This window comes from Rana temporaria, chromosome 5, assembly GCF_905171775.1.
Source record: "Rana temporaria chromosome 5, aRanTem1.1, whole genome shotgun sequence".
NCBI lineage: Eukaryota > Metazoa > Chordata > Amphibia > Anura > Ranidae > Rana > Rana temporaria.
In genome coordinates this window covers 290,342,515-290,364,072 of record NC_053493.1, presented here as the reverse complement: position 1 = coordinate 290,364,072, position 21,558 = coordinate 290,342,515, and the positions used below count along the sequence as shown (strand labels likewise).

The window sequence follows — 21,558 nt, the reverse complement described above, 5'->3', positions numbered from 1 at the left end:
GGCTGATCTGCCTAGGGCATTATGCTTTGCCGTAGATGCCATTAAGGATTCCATCCAGCAAGCTTCTCGGTTATCCTTATTCCTGGTTCACATGAGAAGACTTTTATGGCTAAAAAATTGGTCGGCAGAGACTCCCTGTAAGAAACTCTTAACTGGGTTTTCGTTCCAGGGGGAGAGGTTGTTTGGAGATGATCTGGACAAGTATATCCAGAAGATTTCCAGTGGCAAGAGCACTCTCCTGCCTGTTAAAAAGAGGTTTCGAGGGCCAACCTTTAAGCGCCCAAACTCTCCAGGTCCAGGTCCCTCACCCTCCCGGCAGTATCGACGGCCTGCTGGCCGTTCACCCGCAAACAGACCGCAAGGGCAAGCTTCAGGTATCAAGAAACCGTGGTTTCGCAAACCAGTTAAAGCTGCCCCTAAAGCGAATCTGTGAAGGGACGCCCCCACTCTCTCGGGTGGGGGGAAGACTCCGCTTTTTCTCGGAGCTTTGGGAGGCCAGAATCTCCGACGAATGGGTTCTGTCCTCAGTGGCTCAGGGATACAAGCTGGAGTTTTTGGGGTTTCCCCCTCCTCACTTCCAGGAGTCCAGGCTCCCAAGCGATCCAAAGAAAAGGGTCTCGCTTCTAGCAGCCCTAGATCGCCTCTTAGATCAACAAGTGATTATGGAAGTACCATCTCAGGAGCGCGGACAAGGATTTTATTCAAATCTATTTATAGTCCCAAAGCCCAACGGCGATGTAAGACCAATATTGGATCTAAAAACCCTGAACCGTTATTTAAGGGTTCGCTCCTTCCGTATGGAGTCCATTCGTTCAGTGATGGCCGCCCTACAGGGAAAAGAATTTCTCGCATCCATCGACATCAAGGATGCATACCTGCACGTGCCAATCTACCCCGGCCATTTCAGGTACCTCCGGTTTGCCTTAGGCCATCGGCATTTTCAGTTCACGGCCTTGCCCTTCGGGCTAGCCACGGCTCCCCGGGTCTTCACCAAAATCTTGGCCCCGGTGTTGGCCAACCTAAGATCCCAGGGGATCCTGGTTATGGCTTATCTAGACGATCTATTAGTCGTCGATCTTTCAGTAGCCAGCCTAAAACAGGCAGTTTGCTTAGTGGTAAATTATCTAGAATCCCTGGGTTGGGTTCTAAATCAGGACAAGTCGGCCTTGCAGCCCACAAGAAGGTTGGAGTATCTTGGGTTAATTCTAGATACTATGCAGCAGAAGGTCTTTCTTCCCCAGTCCAAGGTGGATTCTATAAAGGAATTGATCCAGGTGGTTCTAAGCCGCGCAAGGCCAACAGTTCGCCTGTGTATGCGCCTCTTGGGCAAGCTAGTGGCCACCTTCGAGGCAGTGCCCTACGCCCAGATCCACTCCCGAAAATTGCAGAAAGCAATTCTCGCAGCTTGGGACAAGAGAATCCAGGCCTTGGATCTTCCCATATCCCTGTCCCAGGCAGCCCGTCAGAGTCTGTGCTGGTGGCTGGTCCCACAGAACCTTTTGAAGGGAAGGTCGTTCTGTCCAGTTTCATGGAGGATTGTGACTACAGACGCGAGTCTTTTGGGGTGGGGCGCAGTCCTGGACGGATTGACCCAGCAAGGGAAGTGGTCAAGAGCAGAATCGATCCTGTCGATAAATGTTCTGGAGATACGAGCAATCCGGTTAGCTCTAGTTGCATGGACAGATGTATTACAGGACTCCCCTGTGAGGATACAGTCCGACAACGCCACGGCTGTGGCCTACATAAACCACCAGGGCGGCACCAGAAGTCAAGCAGCCCAGAAGGAGGTGGACCGGATCTTTGCTTGGGCAGAGTCCCATGTTCCCTGCATTTCAGCAGTGTTTATCCCCGGGGTGGACAATTGGCAGGCGGATTTCCTCAGCCGCCATCAGATGTCTCCGGGAGAATGGTCCCTCCATCCCGAGGTATTTCAGGCCATCTGCCAAAGATGGGGAGTCCCGGAGGTGGACATAATGGCCTCCAGATTCAATACGAAATTGACCAGGTTCGTGTCACGGACAAGGGATCCATTGGCCTACGGGACGGACGCCCTAGTATGTCCTTGGCATCAGTTTGCACTGATCTACGCCTTCCCTCCGTTACGGATGCTACCCCGTCTTCTTCTCAGAATTCAGGTGGAGCACAAACCAACGATTCTAGTAGCCCCCGCGTGGCCCCGGAGGCCTTGGTACTCCTTAATAATAAGGATGGCAGTGGAAGAACCTTGGGTCCTCCCGTTAAGGCCGGACCTCCTCTCACAAGGACCGTTCTTCCATCCTGCCTTACAGGCCCTAAATTTGACGGCCTGGCGGCTGAATCCCTAATTCTTAGAAACAGGGGCCTCTCTGGCCGGGTCATTCCCACCCTGATTAATGCAAGAAAGCCAGTCTCTAGGCTTATATACTATAGGGTGTGGAAGGCTTACATTACATGGTGCGAGGCTAAGAGATGGCATCCCCGCAAGTATGTCATTGGGAGAATCCTGGAATTCCTACAATTAGGAGTAGAAAAGGGACTGGCTATTAGCACAGTCAAAGGACAGGTCTCGGCCCTATCCATTTTCTTTCAGAGACCTCTGGCCTCTCACTCCTTAATGAAGTCTTTTTTGCAGGGGGTCATTCGGATTAACCCTCCGATTAAAGCTCCCCTATATCCTTGGGATCTAAACTTGGTTCTCTCGGCTTTGCAAAGCCAGCCCTTTGAACCGCTGTCTGAAATCCCGCTGGTCTTGTTGACTAGGAAACTAGTTTTTTTGGTCGCTATGGCTTCCGCCAGAAGGGTATCAGAACTGGCAGCCTTGTCATGCAAGACACCGTACTTGATTGTACATAAGGACAGGGTTGTTCTTCGGCCACATCCGTCCTTCCTACCAAAGGTGGTATCTAGCTTTCATTTGAATCAGGACTTAATTCTTCCGTCCTTTTTTCCTGAACCTTCTTCTAAGAAGGAGAGACTCCTACATTCCTTAGATGTGGTTAGGGCTGTTAAGATTTATCTAAAGGCCACAGCCCAGATTCGCAAGACTGAAGTCTTATTTATTCTGCCGGAGGGACCTAAAAAAGGTCAGGCAGCGTCTAAAGCCACCATTTCCAGGTGGATTAGACAAGTGATTGTACAGGCCTACGGCCTGAAAGGTAAGAGCCCGCCCTTGTCGATCAAGGCTCATTCCACAAGAGCCGTGAGCGCCTCTTGGGCAGCGTATCACCAGGTCTCCATGGCCCAAGTCTGCAAGGCAGCGACCTGGTCGTCGGTTCATACGTTCGCTAAATTTTATCAAATGGACGTTAGGAGGAACGCTGATTCAGCCTTCGGGCAGGCGGTTCTGCAGGCCGCAGTATAAGATCCTCTTGTCCTATGGCACCCGCTGTTTTTTTCTGTGCATGGTTGTTTTCCCTCCCCTCATTTGCATTGCTTGGGGACATCCCATATGTAATGGCTATGCTGCTCTGTGTCCCGTGATGTACGATAAAGAAAAAGGGATTTTTAATAACAGCTTACCTGTAAAATCCTTTTCTTGTAGTACATCACGGGACACAGAGCTCCCACCCCTCTTTTGGGGAATTTTGGGATGCATATTGCTTGCTACAAAACTGAGGTACTCCCACTATGGGTGGGGGTTATATAGGGAGGGAACTTCCTGTCGGAGAGTGCCAGTGTCCATCACCTGAAGGTGCACTATATAACCCATATGTAATGGCTATGCTGCTCTGTGTCCCGTGATGTACTACAAGAAAAGGATTTTACAGGTAAGCTGTTATTAAAAATCCCTTTTTTTGTACTCACCGTAAAATCCATTTCTCTGAGTTCATGGACGGACACAGCACCCACCCCTCCTTTTTTGTTTGTACTGCTTGTTACGAACTGGAGCTGCTGAGTCAGAGAGTGGGTTATACCCGAGGGACCACGCCCCCTGGGAGGAGCTGTACTAAAAAGTGTTTTAACACTTGAAGTGCTGTTTTTTCTGCCTAGTCTCTCCTGGAAGGAAGGATATAATACCCTAAGGTCAATTGCTGCTGTGTTCGTCCATGAACTCAGAGAAATGGATTTTACGGTGAGTACAAAAATCCTATTTTCATGACATCCGTTGTGTACAATTATGTTGGTCACAGTGATTGCATGGTACAGACAGGGCCAATCACAGATCATCTGTACCAGGTGATTAGCTGTGGCCAATCAATTTCATTCAGTAAAATGCTTGCTTATAGCAATGAAATCTTTTGCTATAAGCAATTATAATGTGTGTAAAAAAATTTAAAATAATAATCATTACTGATCACTTCCCCTGAGTACAATGTTACTATGGCAAAACTGTATTGCTCTAGTATGTTTTTACTTTGTCACCAGTGTCCCTGATCCCAGCTATACCAATTATTTGATGCCGCTGTACTGTACTGGTGACAGTGTTTAAAAAAAAAAAAAAAAGTCTTGGACTGTGTACTTTTCAAAGAGGGGTTATTTGGGTGATATTTGTAGTGTCCTGACATTTCTGGGTCTCAAGAAATGAGGTACATCAGGATTGATCGATTTTCAGATGTATACCATAATTTGTGGACTCTATAACATTCCTACAGACTAAATACACAGATTGTTGGGTTATTTTCACCAAAGAAATGTAGCAGAATACATTCTGGCCTAAATTTCATGAAGAATTATTTGCATAATTTTATATCAGAAACAAAGAGAAACTTTTTTTTTTTTTTTTACTTTTCAGCCTTTTTTTGTTTAGCAACAAAATACAAAAACTGTGTTGATTAAATACCACCAAAAAAGCTCTAGTGTGAACAAAATGCAAAAAAATGTAGCTTGGGTACAGTGTTGCATGACTGCGCAATTGTCATTAAATATGTGACAGCTCTGAAAATCAGCCTGGGCAGGAAGGGGGTAAAAGTGCCCACTATTGAAGTGGTTAATTAAACGAAAAAGGTTTTCTTTTTTAGTACTTGAAAAAGACCCTGCAAACTCTTTTATTATGACATAGCTAGGCATACACTTCTTTGTCAAAGGCGGCAAGAGTTAAGCCAGCCGTACATTGATTGAAATTTGGCCAGGGACTAGCCAAATTTTGATCTATGTATGGACAGCCTGGTTGTACAGAAGTCTGTAATACTGATCGACTTCTGTACAACCAGCCTGTTGGAAAATTTCCACACAATCAGTTTAAAAGGAAATCAACATCCATATTCTCCTCTTTGCTGTAGCATCGTTGTGATATTGCAGCTGTCCTACATAGGCTTTAGATAGCTATTTTAGATGGCTGAATCAACCTTTTTATATTAGAATCTTGTAGTTGACAGCAGTGTAGCACTGGAAGAGGAAACTGTGGCTCAGGAGGGTAGATCAAATTGATGACTTAATCAGTGTGGTTATGTTTCTTTATTTTGCAGTCAGCAGATTGGGGGGCAGGTTGCTATCCAAACTTTTAGTTAACTGTTGCACAACTTCCTTTTGCTTGGTAAGGATGTCTGGATTAAAAAACTGTCTGAACAGATATACAAATTTCTCTTTCGTTCATGGACGGACACAGCCTTAATCTTGACAAAGTGGGTATTGGCCTTCCTTTAGGAGTGACTAGGCAGAAACTTATAGTAAATGTCAAACATATACACACACCCTACAGCCCCGCCCAGGGGCCGGGCCCTCTGGGTATAACCCCTCTCTCTGCATCTCGCAGATCAGTTTTTCTGCCTAGTTAAGGAGAAGACATGGCTCCCTTCAGGCCCATAGGCCTGGAGGCTTTTAGTTCAAATTTATTTGTGGATTTTTTGGTTTTATTTATTTAATTTTTTAATCGTTCCTGTGATCTTCGATCAACTGCTGACTGGACGACATGCTGGATCCCAGATCCTTGTAGAGTCCCCCCAGTTTCGGCCTTCAAGCGTGTGCCGACCATAGCTACGCACTGGGTCTTCCACGACAGGCCCGTCGCTCTACAGGTGGCCAGTGAGCTATACGCTCCAGGGCATGCATATGATCAGTCTAGAGGGCCGAGTCGCAGCAGCCGGGCCGACAGTCACCTCCGTTATCATGCAGGAGATGGTCTGTCTAGGATGCTTCCAGCATTAACCCACAGGAAGGGTAAGTAGTTACCACCTTGCTTCGGCAGGAGGACAGAGCTAGGCATTCCTGGAGAGGTGAGTAAGGGGCTCTATCCCCCTTCTCCCACCCCTCCCTTCCGTCCTCCCTAGGCTCCCTGAGCTAGCTGCTGGGGCGGGGGTTCCCCTGGGAAACACCACCTGGGGGGAACCATGTACGTTCACTAAATCAGTGTATAAAGTGCCAAGAGAGATTGCTTACCTGTGTCCTGCTCCATGCTGTCGGCGACCTTTTTTCCTGTGATCCATGCTGTATTGTTTGTACTTGCACTGACAGCCATGTTCTTGTGGCCACATTGTATTGGCCTCTATTGACGCTTGGCGGGCCATACTTTTGGTGATTTCTGCTATGTTTACTTCCTGGGGTGTTACATCTTGCACTGGCGGCCATGTTCTTGTGGCCGCATTGTATTGGCCTCTATTGACGCTCGGCGGCCATACTTTTGGTGATTTCTGCTATGTTTACTTCCTGGGGTGTTACCCTTGCACTGACGGCCATGTTCTTGTGGCCGCACTGTATTTTGCCTCTAGCGGCCACCTCGCGGCCATTTTGTCATAGGATCCAGGCGTTATTACATCAATGCTCTGCGCCCATGGTTTGTAGGGCCGTACTGTGTCTAGCGGCCGCTCGGCGGCCTTCGCAGTGTGCTCCAAATACGGCGCTGTGGCCGCGGTATTGTTTGGTCTTGCGGCCTTTTGACTCTGTAATCCACAAGGTCGGCAGCCATTTTTCTGTGGCCACGCTGGGTGGGCCTCTAGCTGCCGTTCGGCGGCCATTTTTCTGTAGCCCCACTATGTATATATGCATAACACTGGTGGCCATGCTTTTGTGACCTCAGCGTTGTTGGCCTCTAGTGTCAAAGCGGCGGCCATCTTTATCATTTAAACAACACAGTCAGACAGAGACACGCTGCTGACTAGTCAAACTGAAGAGCTGACAAAAAGCAGCAGCCCTATTAAGTAGCCAGCTATCGCAGCTATCATAGCCTATAAAACAGCACAGACCCACAGACACACTCTTTGCTAGTGTTCAGCGGACAAGAGGCAGCTCAGCTACAAAACAGCACTGTACTACAAAGTTCCTGGGTGGTGAGTCCTCTGGGGGGGAACCCCTCGTCTCTGCTGCAGCTAGGAGGGTGGGTTACTGTACCTTGTTTGGGAGTCCCTGTGTCAGAAGTGTGAGCAGCATGGCGTCAGAAGCAGACGTTTTTTCCCCTGAGACACCTGAGCTGGCAATTGATGCCCCTGCACCCAATGTATCGGTGGATGCTATGTCTGCAATCCTAGATGCCTTTGTTGCCAAGGTGGAAGCAGCGCGTGGTAAAATGGGGGCTAGAAAGCGCCCCCGGCATCTTCTGGGGACAACTCAGATACGTAGCCAGGCCCAGCTACGGCTCAGGACCCTGGCTCTGAAGTATCTGACGATGTGGACCTAAATCGGCCAGACAGTGAGTGAGGATGACTCTGGACCCAGGTCAGCAAGCGAGAGGGCTCTGGTAAGTGACCTTATCACCGCAGTGCGAGATACCCTAAAATAGAGGGGGTCTATAGAAGCACCAGTCCCTTTAGGGTTCCGTAAAAGCTATAGAGCAGTGCAAAAAGTAGTAATCATTTTTGTCATTTTTTTTTCAATTTCACAAATCAAAACAACCAGCGTTCTTTTAATTGGTCTGATTGGTTGGCGTTGGTTTGAACATGGTGCCACTCACCCTATTAAATAATAATCCTGGTAACAGAAGCATATGATGACAAGGATTTAAGAAAATTGAAATCTAAAAATGAGTTGCCTACTGCAAAAAGACTTGATCAAGTTTTAATTCTCTAAACTGCTTTAAAAATTGATTGTGGTTTCTGTAGACAGTGGGTCGGCTTTCTCTTGCCTTGACTTTAAAACTTTCTAATTTGCCACTACATCTATTTTTGTTTTTTTCAGACACATGAAGCCACAAAACTGTTCGCTTCTCTACCAGTGAAAGGTAGTTCTTCAATGGATGATACCGAAACTAGGAAACTTGTGGAAGAATGCAAGAAACTTCAGACTGACATTATAAAACTGTCAGATGAAAATCAGCTGCTGAAAGTGAGAAAATTACTCCATCATATTTGTCTTTTATATACTGTTCATGTGGTAATTAGTTTGGCTGTTATATACACAAGAACCAGAGGGCATGTCATCCATTGTTAACACATTTTTGTATGTAATTTTAGCATGCAAACAGTGAGAAACTTCCAAAGAGTGCTAAAATAATTTTCTCTTCCGTTCATGGACGGACACAGCAGCAATTGACCTTAGGGTTATATCCGCTTCCTTCAGGAGAGTTTAGGCAGAAAAAAAGCACTTTAAGTGTTAACAACACTTTCCCCAGTGCAGCTCCTCCCAGGGGGCGCGGAGATTTTTTTCGCTTTTTATTGTTTTGTTCCTGCATTTTTGAATCCTGTGATTCTTCTATCAACAGCCGACTGGGTGACAGGCTGGGTCTTGACTCTTGTAGTCCCCCCATGTTCGGCCATCGAGCGTGTGTCGGCCCTCAGCTCTGGGTCGTCCACGACAGGCCCCTTTGCTCCAGGGGCGGCCGGGGAACGTTTTGTTCTAGGGCACACATATGACCGGCTTTTATGGCTTTGTCACAGTGTGTCTAGCCGACAGCCATGCCGTTTTATGCGGACGTTGGTTCTGTCTGGGATACCTCCAGCCGGTGGTCGCAGGACGGGTAAGTATGGCCCCTTGCTCAGGTAAGGTGGTGTGTCTGGAATTTTCCCCTGGGAGGTCAACTGAGGGTTTGCCCTGCTTTCCTCTCTCTCTTAATTCCTCTCCCTCCTTTCCCATTTGGGTAGCGGCTGTGAAGGGGGGCTTTCAGGGGTCTCTTTATTACACCGGGGCCTGTGTGTAGCGGGGGCTGTGTGTGTTCACTGCAGGGGGCTGTGTGTGTGTTCACTACAGGGTCTTTTGTGTGTGTGTGTGTGTGCTGCGCTGTAATGCTGTGTCACTGTCTTTTTAAATGCGCAACAGCCGCCATTTTGCCGTAGTCACGCTTTATATGGCTCGGCGGCCATTTTCCTGAGGTCCTATGGCGTTTTTTGGCTATACGGCGGCCATCTTGGATTTCGTTTGGCCTTGTGTGGCCGTTTTAGCGCTCAGGAAGACCGCAAATCTCTCTGAGGGAACAGACAGCAGCGCGACCGGCTTCTCAGCATGCTTCAGACTCCTCTCAGCTCGCGCTGCACCGGGCGGGGGTGGTGAGTTCCCTGGGGGCCCACAGACTCTGTGTAACGGCCGGGAGGTGACCGTGGGTGGTTTTCTGCTTTGCAGTGGGGTGACACAGCTGTGGGGCACTATGGAGCCTGAGCCAGGTACTTCTTCCCCACGCATGCCTGAGTTAACCCTTGATGCCCCTCCCCCTGCCACATCTGTTGAGGCAATGTCGGCTTCCCTGGAGGTTTTTTCTCACCAGGTTTGAAGCAACTGGTGACCGGATGGGGGGTAAAAAGCGCCCCCTCCCTGAGCTTGCTTGTGGGGATGCCTCTGACACAGAACCATGCCCGGCTATTGCCCCTGCCTCTGGTTCTGTAGTGTCAGAGGATGCGGGCTTGACCCACGCGGACGGTGAGGATGACTCTGTTTCAGGGTCAACTACTGACAAGGAATTTGTTGGCGCTCTTATTTCTGCGGGCGTGAAACTCAGAGGTTTTGGCGGAAGCACCAGATGTGCTGGTCCCTTTTTGGGTTCCGCAAACCGCCGCGCACTACAAATGTGTTTCCTTGTGTTCCTTATTTGGACAATTTAGGAGGAAAGACTGGGTCTCCCCTCCTTCTGCGGACCTTCCCGTGTCCAGATTGAGCAAAGCCACCATGTTACGTGGAAGGGGCTCCTGCCTTTAAGGACCCTGCTGATAGGAGAGTGGAGGCTGTGGCCCGCTCCCTATTCACTGTAGTAGGTTTGCCGGTGAGGCTGGTTTTGGCTGGGACTCCAGTGTCACAGACTCTGACTGAAAGGGCGAAGCTCCTGGTGCAGGAGCTGGAGGCACAGGATGCTTACGAGACCTGTAAGGACCTGGCTGAACAATTGGTTCAGGGTCTGATATTCGTCTGTGAGTCGGTTCTGGATACGCTCCCCTTGCTTTCCAGGGTGTCCACCTATACGGTGGTATTGCGCCGCCTTGTGTGGCTGAAATGCTGGTCTGCGGACCAATCCTCAAAAAAGGCCTTGGTGGATTTACCCTTTAAGGGTGAGCAGCTTTTTGGGTCATCCCTGGATGACATCATTAAGGATGCCATGGGTGGTAAGAGCACGCTGCTTCCACAGTCTGGGAAGGGCAAGGAGCCTCGCCGTAAGCAAGGGCCCTCCTTTTCTACCCCCAAGCGTTTTTTTTGTGCGCCCAGAACGGCGGGTAAAAATCTGCAAGGCGCTGAGGCCCCGCTGCGGGGCAGAGGTGCGCCTGGTACCGCTAGCCTAACAAGTCTGCGGACAAGCCTGCTTCCGCATGTAGGTCTGCTCCAGCCCGTGTCTCGGGTGGGGGGCCGACTTTGCGAATTCGCGGCACGGTGGAGGTTTCTTCTTTCCGACCGTTGGGTTTGCAACGTAGTTTTCCTCGGGGTACAAGATAGAGTTTCTCTCTTGTCCACTAAACGGGTTCTTTCCTTCCAACCTCCAGCTTCCTCCGGAAACGCCGGCTAGCTCTGGCGGGGGCTGTCCAGGATCTTCTGGTCAGGGGAGTGATTGTGCCAGTTCCCTCACAGGAACGGTTTCAGGGGTTTTACTCCGATCTGTTTGTGATCCCCAAGAAGGAAGGGGTCCGTCCAATCCTGGACCTCAAGGCCCTCAATTGTTTTCTCAAGTTACAAAAATTCAGGATGGAGTCGATTCGCTCGGTGATGGCGGCACTCCATCAGGGGGACTTCATGGCGTCCTGGGATATCATGGACGCGTACCTGCATGTCCCCATTTGCACAAAGCACCAGAGATTCTGCGCTTTGCGGTCGGGGAGGACCGCTTTCAATTTGTGGCCCTCCCGTTCGGCCTGGCATCGGCACCACAGGTTTTTTGCCAAGGTGCTCGCCCCGATACTGGCCCTGCTAAGGTGGCGAGGATTCGCTATTGTGGCTTCTCCTGAGAGCTTCTCATGCTCAGGGTTGGAGGAGGACGTGTCTATCACGTGTCAGACTCTCCAAGAGTTCGGCTGGCTTCTGAATATTCAGAAGTAAGTGTTAGTTCCATCCCAGAGACTGGAATACCTGGGACTAGTCCTGGATTGTGCGGAAGCGCAGGTTTTCCTCCCGACGGAGAAACTGAAGTTCCTGCGATCTGCTGTGCAGCAGTTGTCGGCCCAGAAGTGGTCATCTCTTCGATTCTGCATGTGAGTTCTGGGTCTGATGGTTTCGAGGCGGTCCCACATGCCCAATTCCACACAAGGGAGCTACAGAGGAAAATTCTGTCTCGTTGGGACAAGCTCCCGTCATCTCTGGATTCCCAGATTCAGTTGACCCATCTGGTCAAGTCTTCCCTGGTGCGGTGGCTGACATCTCTGGTGCTTTGGACCAGAAAGTCGTTTCTACCGTGCCGCTGGACAGGGGTCACGACAGATGCCAGCCTATCCGGCAATATTCTGGAGCTCCGATTGATCAAGCTGTGCCTTGCCAGGTGGTCCCTGGATCTGCAGGGCCGACCGGTCAGGATCCAGTCCAACGCCACGGCCGTGGCGTACGTCGACCATCAGGGGGGCACACGTTGTTCAGCTGCGGCGACGAAGGTCGCGAACATTCTTCGGTGGGCCGGTAGGTCCGTTCCGGTTCTGTCGGCCGTGTACATTCCGGGGGTTTCAGAGTTGGCAGGTCGACTACCTGAGTCTCCAAGAGCTGGACCAAGGAGATTGGTCACTTCACCCAGAGGTGTTTCACAGCCTGTGCCAAAAGTGGGGCATTCCAGACGTGGACCTTCTAGTGTCCCGTCTCTATCGGAAGGTGCCACGGTTCGTGGCCAGGTCGAAGGACCCGTAGGCGGACGCGTCAGACGCATTGGTGGCGCCTTGGGGTCACTATCACCTAATTTACGCCTTCCCTCCTCTGAAGCTTCTTCCTCGCCTGCTGCGCAGAGTGGAAGCCGTAGGATTCCGACAATCCTGTTCGCTCCAGGCTGGCCGCACCGCTCTTGGTAGCGGACCTGGTGCATCTGGTGGCAGACGCCCCTGGCGTCTACCCCTGTGAGAAGATCTTCTGTCGCAGGGTCCGATCTTCCATCCTGTTTTACAGTCGCTGGCTTTAACGGCGTGGCTGTTGTGAGCCAGGTGTTGTAGGACCGAGGCCTGTCTGGCTCGGTGGTTTCTACCATGCTGTGTGCATGGAAGTCTACTTCACGTAGGATTTCCCATCGTACGTGGAAGACCTGCGTCTCTATGTGTGAAGGGATGAAGTGGCACCTCCGTACATACGGGGTGTCCCGGATTCTGCTGTTTTTACAGCGGGGAGTGGTTCAGGCTCTCGCCTTGAGTGCGGTTATGAGTCAGATTTCAGCTCTGGCTGTTTACTTTCAGCGACCATTGCCAGCGCACCCCTTGGTGCGCTCGTTTGTGCAGGGGGTCCGGCATGTGGCCCCTCCTGTGCGCCCTCCACTGCTCCCATGGGACTTGGATTTGGTCCTCTCGGTGCCTCAAGATGTTCCCTTTTGAGGACGTTCGGAGGATCCCTTTGTTAACTTTGTCACAAAAGGTGTTTTTTTCTGGTTGCTATTACATAATTCAGACGGGTGTCTGAACTGGCGGCCTTGTCCCGCAAGGCTCCCTACTTAGTCATCCATGAGGATGAGGTGGTGCTGCGACCACAGCTTTTATTTCTCCCTAAAGGTCGTTTCGGCCTTTCACATTATTGTGGACATTGTTTTTCCATCCTTATGTCCTCAGCCGAAGAACCCGAAGGAGACCACTTTACGTTCCCTGGATGTGGTTCGGGCTCTTCGTGTGTGCTTATCTGCTACGGCTCCGTTACGGAAGTCGGACTTACTGTTTGTGTCAGTGTCGGGTCCTGAAAAGAGTCTGGCGGTCTCGTCGGCCACCATTTCTAGGTGGATCCGTCAGGTTGTGCTTCAGGCCTATGCCCTGATGGGGCGGGCGCCTCCCTTTCAGTTTACGGCGCATTCAACCATGGTGATCGGGGCCTCTTGGGCTTTCCGACATCAAGCCTCTGTGTTACAGGTGTGTAAGGCGGCGACCTGGTCGTCGGTCCACGCTTTTCGAAGTTTTAAAAGGTGGACGTGGGTGCATCTTCTGATGTCTCCTTCGGCCGCATGGTATTACAGGTGGCAGTTTAAGGTTGGAGTTCCTCCGTTGAGTAACTCCGGGTTTTTGTTTGGGGTGTAAGCTTGATTGCTGTGTTATTTTTCCCACCCCTCAAAATTTTTGACACTGCTTGGGGACGTCCCTAAGGTCAATTGCTGCTGTGTCCATCCATGAACGGAAGAGAAAATAGGATTTTTGTACTCACCGTAAAATCCTTTCATGGACGGACACAGCACCCACCCCTCCTTTGTTTGTACTGCTTGTTACGAACTGAGGCTGCTAGAGCAGGGTGTGGGTTATACCCGGGAGGCCGCGCCCCCTGGGAGGAGCTGCACTGGGGAAAGTGTTGTTAACACTTAAAGTGCTTTTTTTCTGCCTAAATTCTCCTGAAGGAAGCGGATATAACCCTAAGGTCAATTGCTGCTGTGTCCGTCCATGAACTCAGAGAAATGGATTTTATGGTGAGTACAAAAATCCTATTATTATATTTATCATAGTCATAGTGTCATTTTCTCAGTTGGTTGCAAAGTGAGGTGCTGTAACCAATGTCAATATAACAACATACAAATATAGTCAATAATATAACAGCACGTCTGTTCTTGGAGCTGTAGTATATTAATCGTACAGGACAGAGTATGTGTAGTCACAGACCATGGGTTTTATTGCCACCACATTCAGGTGACCGGACACTGGTAGAAAAAGCTTTGCTAGGAATGCCATTGCATGCTCATCCTGTATTCTCCACTTTTTTGTTTGTGTCCGTAGCTGAAGGATCTTCTCTTCTCGGGAAATTTGTACATCAATTCCTTTAGGCAATTGACATTTCTGTCATGATTCAACTGCCTAATGTCTCAGGGCACACTAGCAGTTTCCAGATAGGTTACCCATGATCATCTTGGAAATGGAAACTGGATCCTGCATCAGCAGGGCTGACCTGTCATTTTTGCATTGGTTACTGGATCCTACATTCAGCGCTTACCTTGGCATGTGGTGCCAGGAGTGTAGTGCAGATGCAGGGTCCTAAATCTTGAAGTCCCCAAATCCTGAAGTCCCCTTCGGTGGCATGCCCACCATGATGAGTGAAGTTTGATGTCCTTCAGGCACACCTGCAGCATGGAAATGGTATTCTAGGATTTCCCTGCAATTGTAACCATGTCTTGTATTGCATGACAGGTGTTATTTCATATGTTTTATTCCTGTTCTACATTATTGGAAGGTAAAATTTTGGTGAGTTTTTTACATGCAACGTTGCTGTTAGTGGTGGTGTAGTTTCTAAGAATGTTAGAAGCAAGTTTGCTCTGCGCAGGACATTGTTCAGCTCCTGGATTATTGCGGCTGTCTTCTTTAGCACAAAAATCCCTTCTAATAGCACTCGGGCTATAGATGGCACCAAGGAAAACCAGCAGAATGCTTAAGGTGATAGCTGTTGCCCTGAACTGAAGCAGGGTCCTATATTAACAAGCTCCCTTACAGGCACACAACAAAAGGCCTATATGAATAAGGCACATTTTACTGCAAGTGTCTTATTTTTGAGGGGAATCACTCTGCCCTTCTAAAGCCATTGGTCTCCAAGGCCCAAAAGCACCCTACCACCACCCGAATCCATTCAAGAGTGTGACATCGATTCTCCTAACCCCTTTGAGGAAGATATTGATGAGGGTGAGGTAGACGCAGAAGAGAATCCTGTAGCGGGGTTCTCCTTCGGCAGTTTTTGAGACACAAGCCAAAGCTGTTCCCCCCTTCATTCAACCGGTAGGTTGAACAAAAAAAGTAGGTTGATCAAAAAAAAATGGACCCAATTCCCCTAGTTGCACATTCAATGTGGTTGGGGGAACCTTCCCCGCTTTGTCTTTGTATTCTGATAGCATTGGAGACTTTCTTGCTGTTAGAATACGCTGATCAGCAGTGCAGGCCATAGCTTGCATTGCTGATTGAGCAGTTTTTTTTTCTTCCAACAGGCTGGTTGAACAGAAGTCGATCAGTAGATTGACTTCAGTTCAACCACAGTGGCTATACATGGATCGAAATTTGGCTGGTTCAGCATGGATTGAATTTATATCCGTGTATGACCATCTTAATGCTTCATATCATATGCTATCTACAGCAAATGCACTGTTTGATGCGACACATACTAGCCTTTGTCTAACAGCACCAAAATTTCCTCAGCCAAAACAAGCTCCTATGGGTACTTGGGAAATATAAAAGACCTTTTCTCTGCACACACAAAGTTAACTGTGCCTTACAAGAGGATTGGCCAAGTCCTGACAAGGTATTTATAACTCTTTCCTGAGTTATGTCCTATGGGAATGGAATCTATTAAAAATTTTTTAAAGGGTTTGTAAAGCTTCGTGATTTTTCACCTCCGCTTTAATGCATCCTATGCATTAAGGTGAAAAAACACCTTACACTCTCCGCCCCGCCCCCCCAGGCCCCATTTTACTTACCTAAGCCCCGAATCTCCGTGGGCTCGATCCCGCGTCGTTCTTTCAATGGCTGATCGGTTCCTCATTGCATAGATTGATAGCAGCACAGCCATTGGCTTGTGCTGTCGTCAATCAAATCCAGTGACACGGGGGCAGGGCCAAGTCATACACTCGGCGGTTATGCACGCCGAGTGTATAACATGGGAGCGCGTCTGCAAGGTAACCTCCTCGGAGAGAACTTCCCAGAGGGGGTTAGCTTCTGCGGGGAGGAGCCGAGACAGCCGCAGTGGGACCCCAGAAGAGGATGTTCGGGGCCACTCTGTGCAAAACGAACTGCACAGTGGAGGTAAGTATGATATGTTTGTTATTTTGTTTTTGTTTTTAAAGCTCTGAAACCTTAGTGTCCCTTCTAAGGTCTGTTCTGGTAGTGGATCATATCATATTGGTTCTCAATAAGTATCTAACTGTTCAGTTGACAGGCATTTTGAAACCTTATTGAAAAATGTTTTGCTTACACTGGTCTGGCCTTGCAACCGGCCCTTGCTACCATATCGACTTGGACTATCTAGACAGGACAAATTAATAGATAACACAATCCTTCCTTTTGAGGACCCTGTTATTCTGAAACTATTGCAACTTGCTATTTTGTGTTGATGCCCTAGAGCAGTGATGGCGAACCTTGGCACCCCCAATTTTTTTTTTTAACTATATTTCCATGATGCTCAGCTATACTGCAGAGTGCATGAGCATCATGGGAAATGTAGTTCCATCTGGGGTGCCAAGGTTCTTCATCATTGCCCTACAGAATGTAATTTTGTCAGGTGTCTAGAACGACTCTGCTCCCTGTGCATATGCGCAGAACTTTGTGTGCTTTTGTCTTCTTTTGGTGAACCCATTGACTAGTTTATCAAGAAACTGGGTGGAGGGTCTACCCCATAACAAAGCCTACTACCTCTTCTCAAAGAAGGCTCTTGTTTCACTTATTTTAGGTATCCTAAGTCAAAGGCAAGTGATTTTGTCGCAAGCTTTGAACCCAAAGTCTACCCAGAAGCTCTCTTTAATCTTTGTAGTGAGGGGTGTCTTTTGGCCTTTGTACCAATCTGGATTGGAGATGTCCCAAACCTCTAGGTTCACTTGGTTGTTTCCCACAAACTAGAATTTCTTTCCCTGCCAGCTGCACCTCAAAAACAGGCTAGTGTGCAGCCCTGAATCCACTTCAGGCACAAGGAGTCGTAATCCAGTCCCTGCAGAAGCTTTCAAAGGGTTTCACTTAAAACTGAATCAAGCCATTTGCCCCATTTTGGATTTAAAATCCCTGAACAGATAATCTGTATGTGCCCACATTTTACTAGATCTGTTATCGTTTCTCTCAGAATGGGAATTTCTGCCATCAATGGACATCCAAGATCTGGACATCTCATAGTAGACATCCCATCTTTCCCACACACCAATGCTTTTTACGCTTTGCTGTGGGGCAGACCAAAGCTTTCAATTTGGCATCCTCACTTTTTGACTGTCCCGCAAAAGAGGGCTTCACAAAGTTTGTTCTCCTGCTGGCCCTGTTAAGATCTCAGGGTATCCATGTCAGAATACCTAGATGACCTGCTGCTGAAAGACTCCCCAGCCATAGTCTAGTCTTCCATCGTTTACTGGACGATTCAGCTCATTAATTTACATGTCTTCCTTTTACAAAAGTTATTATCTTGAAGCTATGACATTATCACTGTGCTTGCACATAGCGAATGCAGAGATCAAAGCTGTGGGAGCGATCCAAGTGGCCCTCCTAGTACAAGCTGCCTGCAGAGAAAACTACAGGAAGACGGACACAAGACCAGCCAGCCCTTGCAAGGAAAGCAAACCGCAGTTACCGGTCTGTATTACAGGAGTTACCGGTCTGTATTACAGGAAGCTCTTGCATAGAGGTAAAGTTTCACCCTGGATTACTGCACAGATCTGGATCAAATACACAAAGAACGCCAAGATATAAGTAAAAATATACATCTTGTAGTTGCACAATAATAAGGTAAATTTTATCGAATGCGTACAGCGGTATATCTGATCAAGGGGAGGCTGTGGAAAGTGCATTGTGTCATTCACTAGATCTATTACTATGAGACCTTGATGCAACACAGACCTTTCTTTTACAGGATATTAAAGGTCATTTATAATTTTTGGGTAGACTTTGACCAGTTCGGTACAAGCTTGCTCTTGTATACTGAGAATAGCCTTTTCCCCCTAAGAATGACCATATCAAGAAATGGTTGGCACCTTGACCAGTACCCTGCAAATGATTGCTGTACTTTGGGTGTATGCACATAGTGCTCATGGGGGGAAAAAAAGAATGTATCTCAGAAAAAATGTAAGTTAGAAGTATGAGAGAGACCATTGCTAGACATTCATAATATCCTGCTTTGTGTTTTCTAGGATGATCGAAGGAAGAGCAGAGGACTTGTGAAAGAGCAGGGAAGCCCAATCCCATCCCTCGTCGTTGTTATTGCAGCAATTTTCATTGGGTTCTTTTTAGGAAAGTTCATCTTGTAAATTAAGGCATGAAGTGCTATCACTTTATTTTCGTTTCCTTCCTGGCCAGAAAGTTGTTTAGCTGCCACGTCAGTTTATGTACAGCAGCATTTTGGCATCACCGTTAACCGATCTCAATTCTATAAACAGAGTAAAAACAAACTGTCTGTGGGACAAAAATGTGTGTTCGTGCATCAACATCAGAAGCTCATCGCACATCCAGTCCCTTCTGGGGAGAGATGTATTCTACAGACCTTTATTTCCTGTGGTTTTAATGGGTTTCAGAAAAAAAATGTTTTTGTACATGTTATTTTAATCATTTTAAAAATTGTCTGTTAACTTTTTTGCAAAACGGTTTCCTTAGATTGCTAATCTAAATCAGGTATAAGAGTTGAGGTATTTTGGGATTGTCTCTTCTGTGTAAAAGCTAAATTGTTTATTTTGCAATGTATATCTGTAATGGCAGATTCTCTGTGAGGCAGATGTGACATATTTTTTTTTTCCTGCATTCATGTCCCTTTACATTGGAGATTAAAAGGAATTAAACCAGAAAAAACCCTTTATAGATATATATTTTTTTTCCTGCTGGGTAGAAATTCTGTGTCCATATGGTAGAAAGGGCCTCAGAGTGTATTTGGCTGCTTATTTTGGTGTGTATATATAGAGCATCTTGTTTCCTATATGTTTAAACAAAAATTAACACAAAGTACATGGACAATTTTTTTTATCTTTAACTACTTGCCGGCATCCCTTTTATTTAGCAGCACGTTGATATCAATGTGTTGTAAAAAAAAGTGAAATCTAATCACTCCGTAGTAAGATATTTAAAGTGTAGATACAGCCGGAATTTTTATTTTTTTTTTACTTTGTGATAGAATGCAAATAGGTTAGGATCCCTTTCAGGTTTTTATTGCGATCTGTCTCTCAGCTTGGGAGATCCACACTCAAGACTGGACCTTTTAATTGTAGAAAAAGTGTTAAGAAATCAAATGTTTAAGTTGTCACAAGGGACAAGAAGGTAGGGATAATCTTCCAGTGGCAAATCTTTTTCTGGTTACTACTTTGTAAAAGGAGATATCTACTATCTCTGTAGAGATCTTCTTACTTTTTGCTCGGTCTCTGAGAGACGGAAATTGACATAGAAAAAAAAACTTGGCAGGGGTCTTGATGTGCCATTCCCTACTCTATCCAAAACAAACAAAAAAAAATGTGGCTTTTATTCATTCTTTATAAGAGATGTGGCAGAAGCTCATAAATATCTTCTCAGTATTAAGTAAAGTAACATCCACCTTTCCAGCAAATATTGAGCATCACTACGTTATTCACTTTCTTAAAGTGGTTCTAAGGACAGAAGGATTTTTTACCTTAATGCATTTTATGATTAAGGGACAAAACCTTTTGGGTACAGTACCCCCCCTTATATTTAGCTGAGCCCCATCTCAATGCAGTGATGTGTAGTGGCTCTCCCAGGTCTCTCTCTTGATTGGTTCACACAGCACCAGGAACCATTGGCTTCTGCTGCTGTCATTCAAAGCCAGTGAGCCATTGAGCAGATAGAGGGGATCATGTGTGTGTGAACAATGTCTATTCACAGTAGCATGGCTCGGAAAGCAAGCCTGCTTGAGTGCCCCCAAATCAAGAGGCTTGCTATTGGGGGCACTCGGCAGAGGGCAGGAGCCAGGAGTGCTGGCAAGGGGCCCCCAAAAAAGAGGATCGTGGCTGCTCTGTGCAAAACCATTGCATAGAGCAGGCAAGTAAAAAATGTTATTTGAAGAAAACAATAAAAAATACAATCTGTAGAATCACTTTAATCTTATCCTGCATGTAAGCGTGCCATTGATAATAGTTGTGTATTTTTTTTTTCAGCCTGAGAGCTGAATGGAGACGGAGGTTGGGGGGATGAGGGAGAAACCACAAATAGATTCCCCCACCCATGCTATACAGAGCAGATGGATAATTGAATCTCCTATTTTGGCAATTGCATTATGACCCATACAGGGTCTGGATCTGATTGGATAGAGCCGCTGTTGGGCTGAAAATTTTCCAACAGGATCCTTTGACGAAAGTCGCTCAAACGCTCAATTTTTTTCAATCAATTGTTTTTTTAGGAACCAATACAATTCACAATTCCCCCAGTATATGACCAGCTTTAGTAGAAAAACAGCCCAGCAGCCCAAAATCAAAAGGTTACTTTTAACTGAATTCTGATGTTTCTGTTTTCTGTTTCCTTTTAAAGTGGTTAGCGTTTTCCTGCTGTCGAACTCTGAACATTTTTACTAATGTGAATCACATCTAGTTTTTTTACAAGAACTCAGTGCTGTAACTTCCATCATTTCATGTTTTTAGCCAATCTGCTAGCAGCAAACACGGTCCTGAAATAAAAGGCTGTATTGTCGTGGTAAGTACACCAGGCACTGCAGGCAATAGCAAGATTGAGGATTCCACTGTTTACAAAGGGTTTGTGAAGAAGTGGGGACCCATCTGTGTTAATACAGGAGGTAGTCCCCCCCCCCCCCCCCATACCTAGAGGATTTTTATTTTGCTTGAAAATAGATTAACTAGTTAAGCTGCTAAACCATTTCCACATTTCAGCTGTGCGCCAATTAATTTATGGCCTCATTCACATAGTTGGTCAAGGCCATACGCTGCTAAAAAACGGTGTAACTCTCCAGCTGCGACCACAGATGTTTATTGTCAGGAAGCCTGTATAAAACAATGACTGGCTGGCAGAAGCTGTGGCTGTTTGCATGTACTCAAACCTTATAGGTATTAAATTTGATTAGCGATAGATGAGCTGCTCTGGGTGTCCAGCGATGTTCATCTGTCCCTAATTTCATATAACACCGGGGATGTCCTTTTTGTGAACAGCCATGGGACTTGATGGCTGCAGCTGATTGAAAACGCCTGTGATCCCCACTGGAAATTTAGTGCTGATTCTTGGGTGGTGTGTTGCCTTGATGACCTCTGTGAGTGGAGTATTTTATAATTCAAAAGTAAGGTATATATGTATGTATGTGTGTGTTTTTTTTTTTTGGGGTGGGTGGACAAACAAGGCTTTTTTGATAAATATTCCAAGCATTCTTCTGTGTATTTTAAAGGTAAATGCAGGCAGCTTTTCCCCACAAATTGAATAATAATTTCAAAACCATTTATACAAAATGTTATTCCAACACTTACACTACAAGAAAATGCAAGAGTGCAGTGCAAACATTTTTAATACAAACCGTATAAAAATGCTTTTTAAATAATTGGAG

The 21,558-nt window shown here is 47.0% G+C and overlaps 1 protein-coding gene across 1 annotated transcript in view; it reads left to right on the top strand.

The window, feature by feature from the left end:
• VAPA (VAMP associated protein A) overlaps positions 1-19,425 on the top strand; it is a 90,200-nt gene extending 70,775 nt beyond the window's left edge. The window contains exons 5-6 of the mRNA XM_040353960.1: positions 8,026-8,172; positions 18,209-19,425. Coding sequence (XP_040209894.1) covers positions 8,026-8,172; positions 18,209-18,325 — 264 coding nt within the window. The 3' untranslated portion in view covers positions 18,326-19,425. The remainder of the gene's footprint in view (positions 1-8,025; positions 8,173-18,208) is intronic.
• Positions 19,426-21,558: the final 2,133 nt, after the last annotated feature.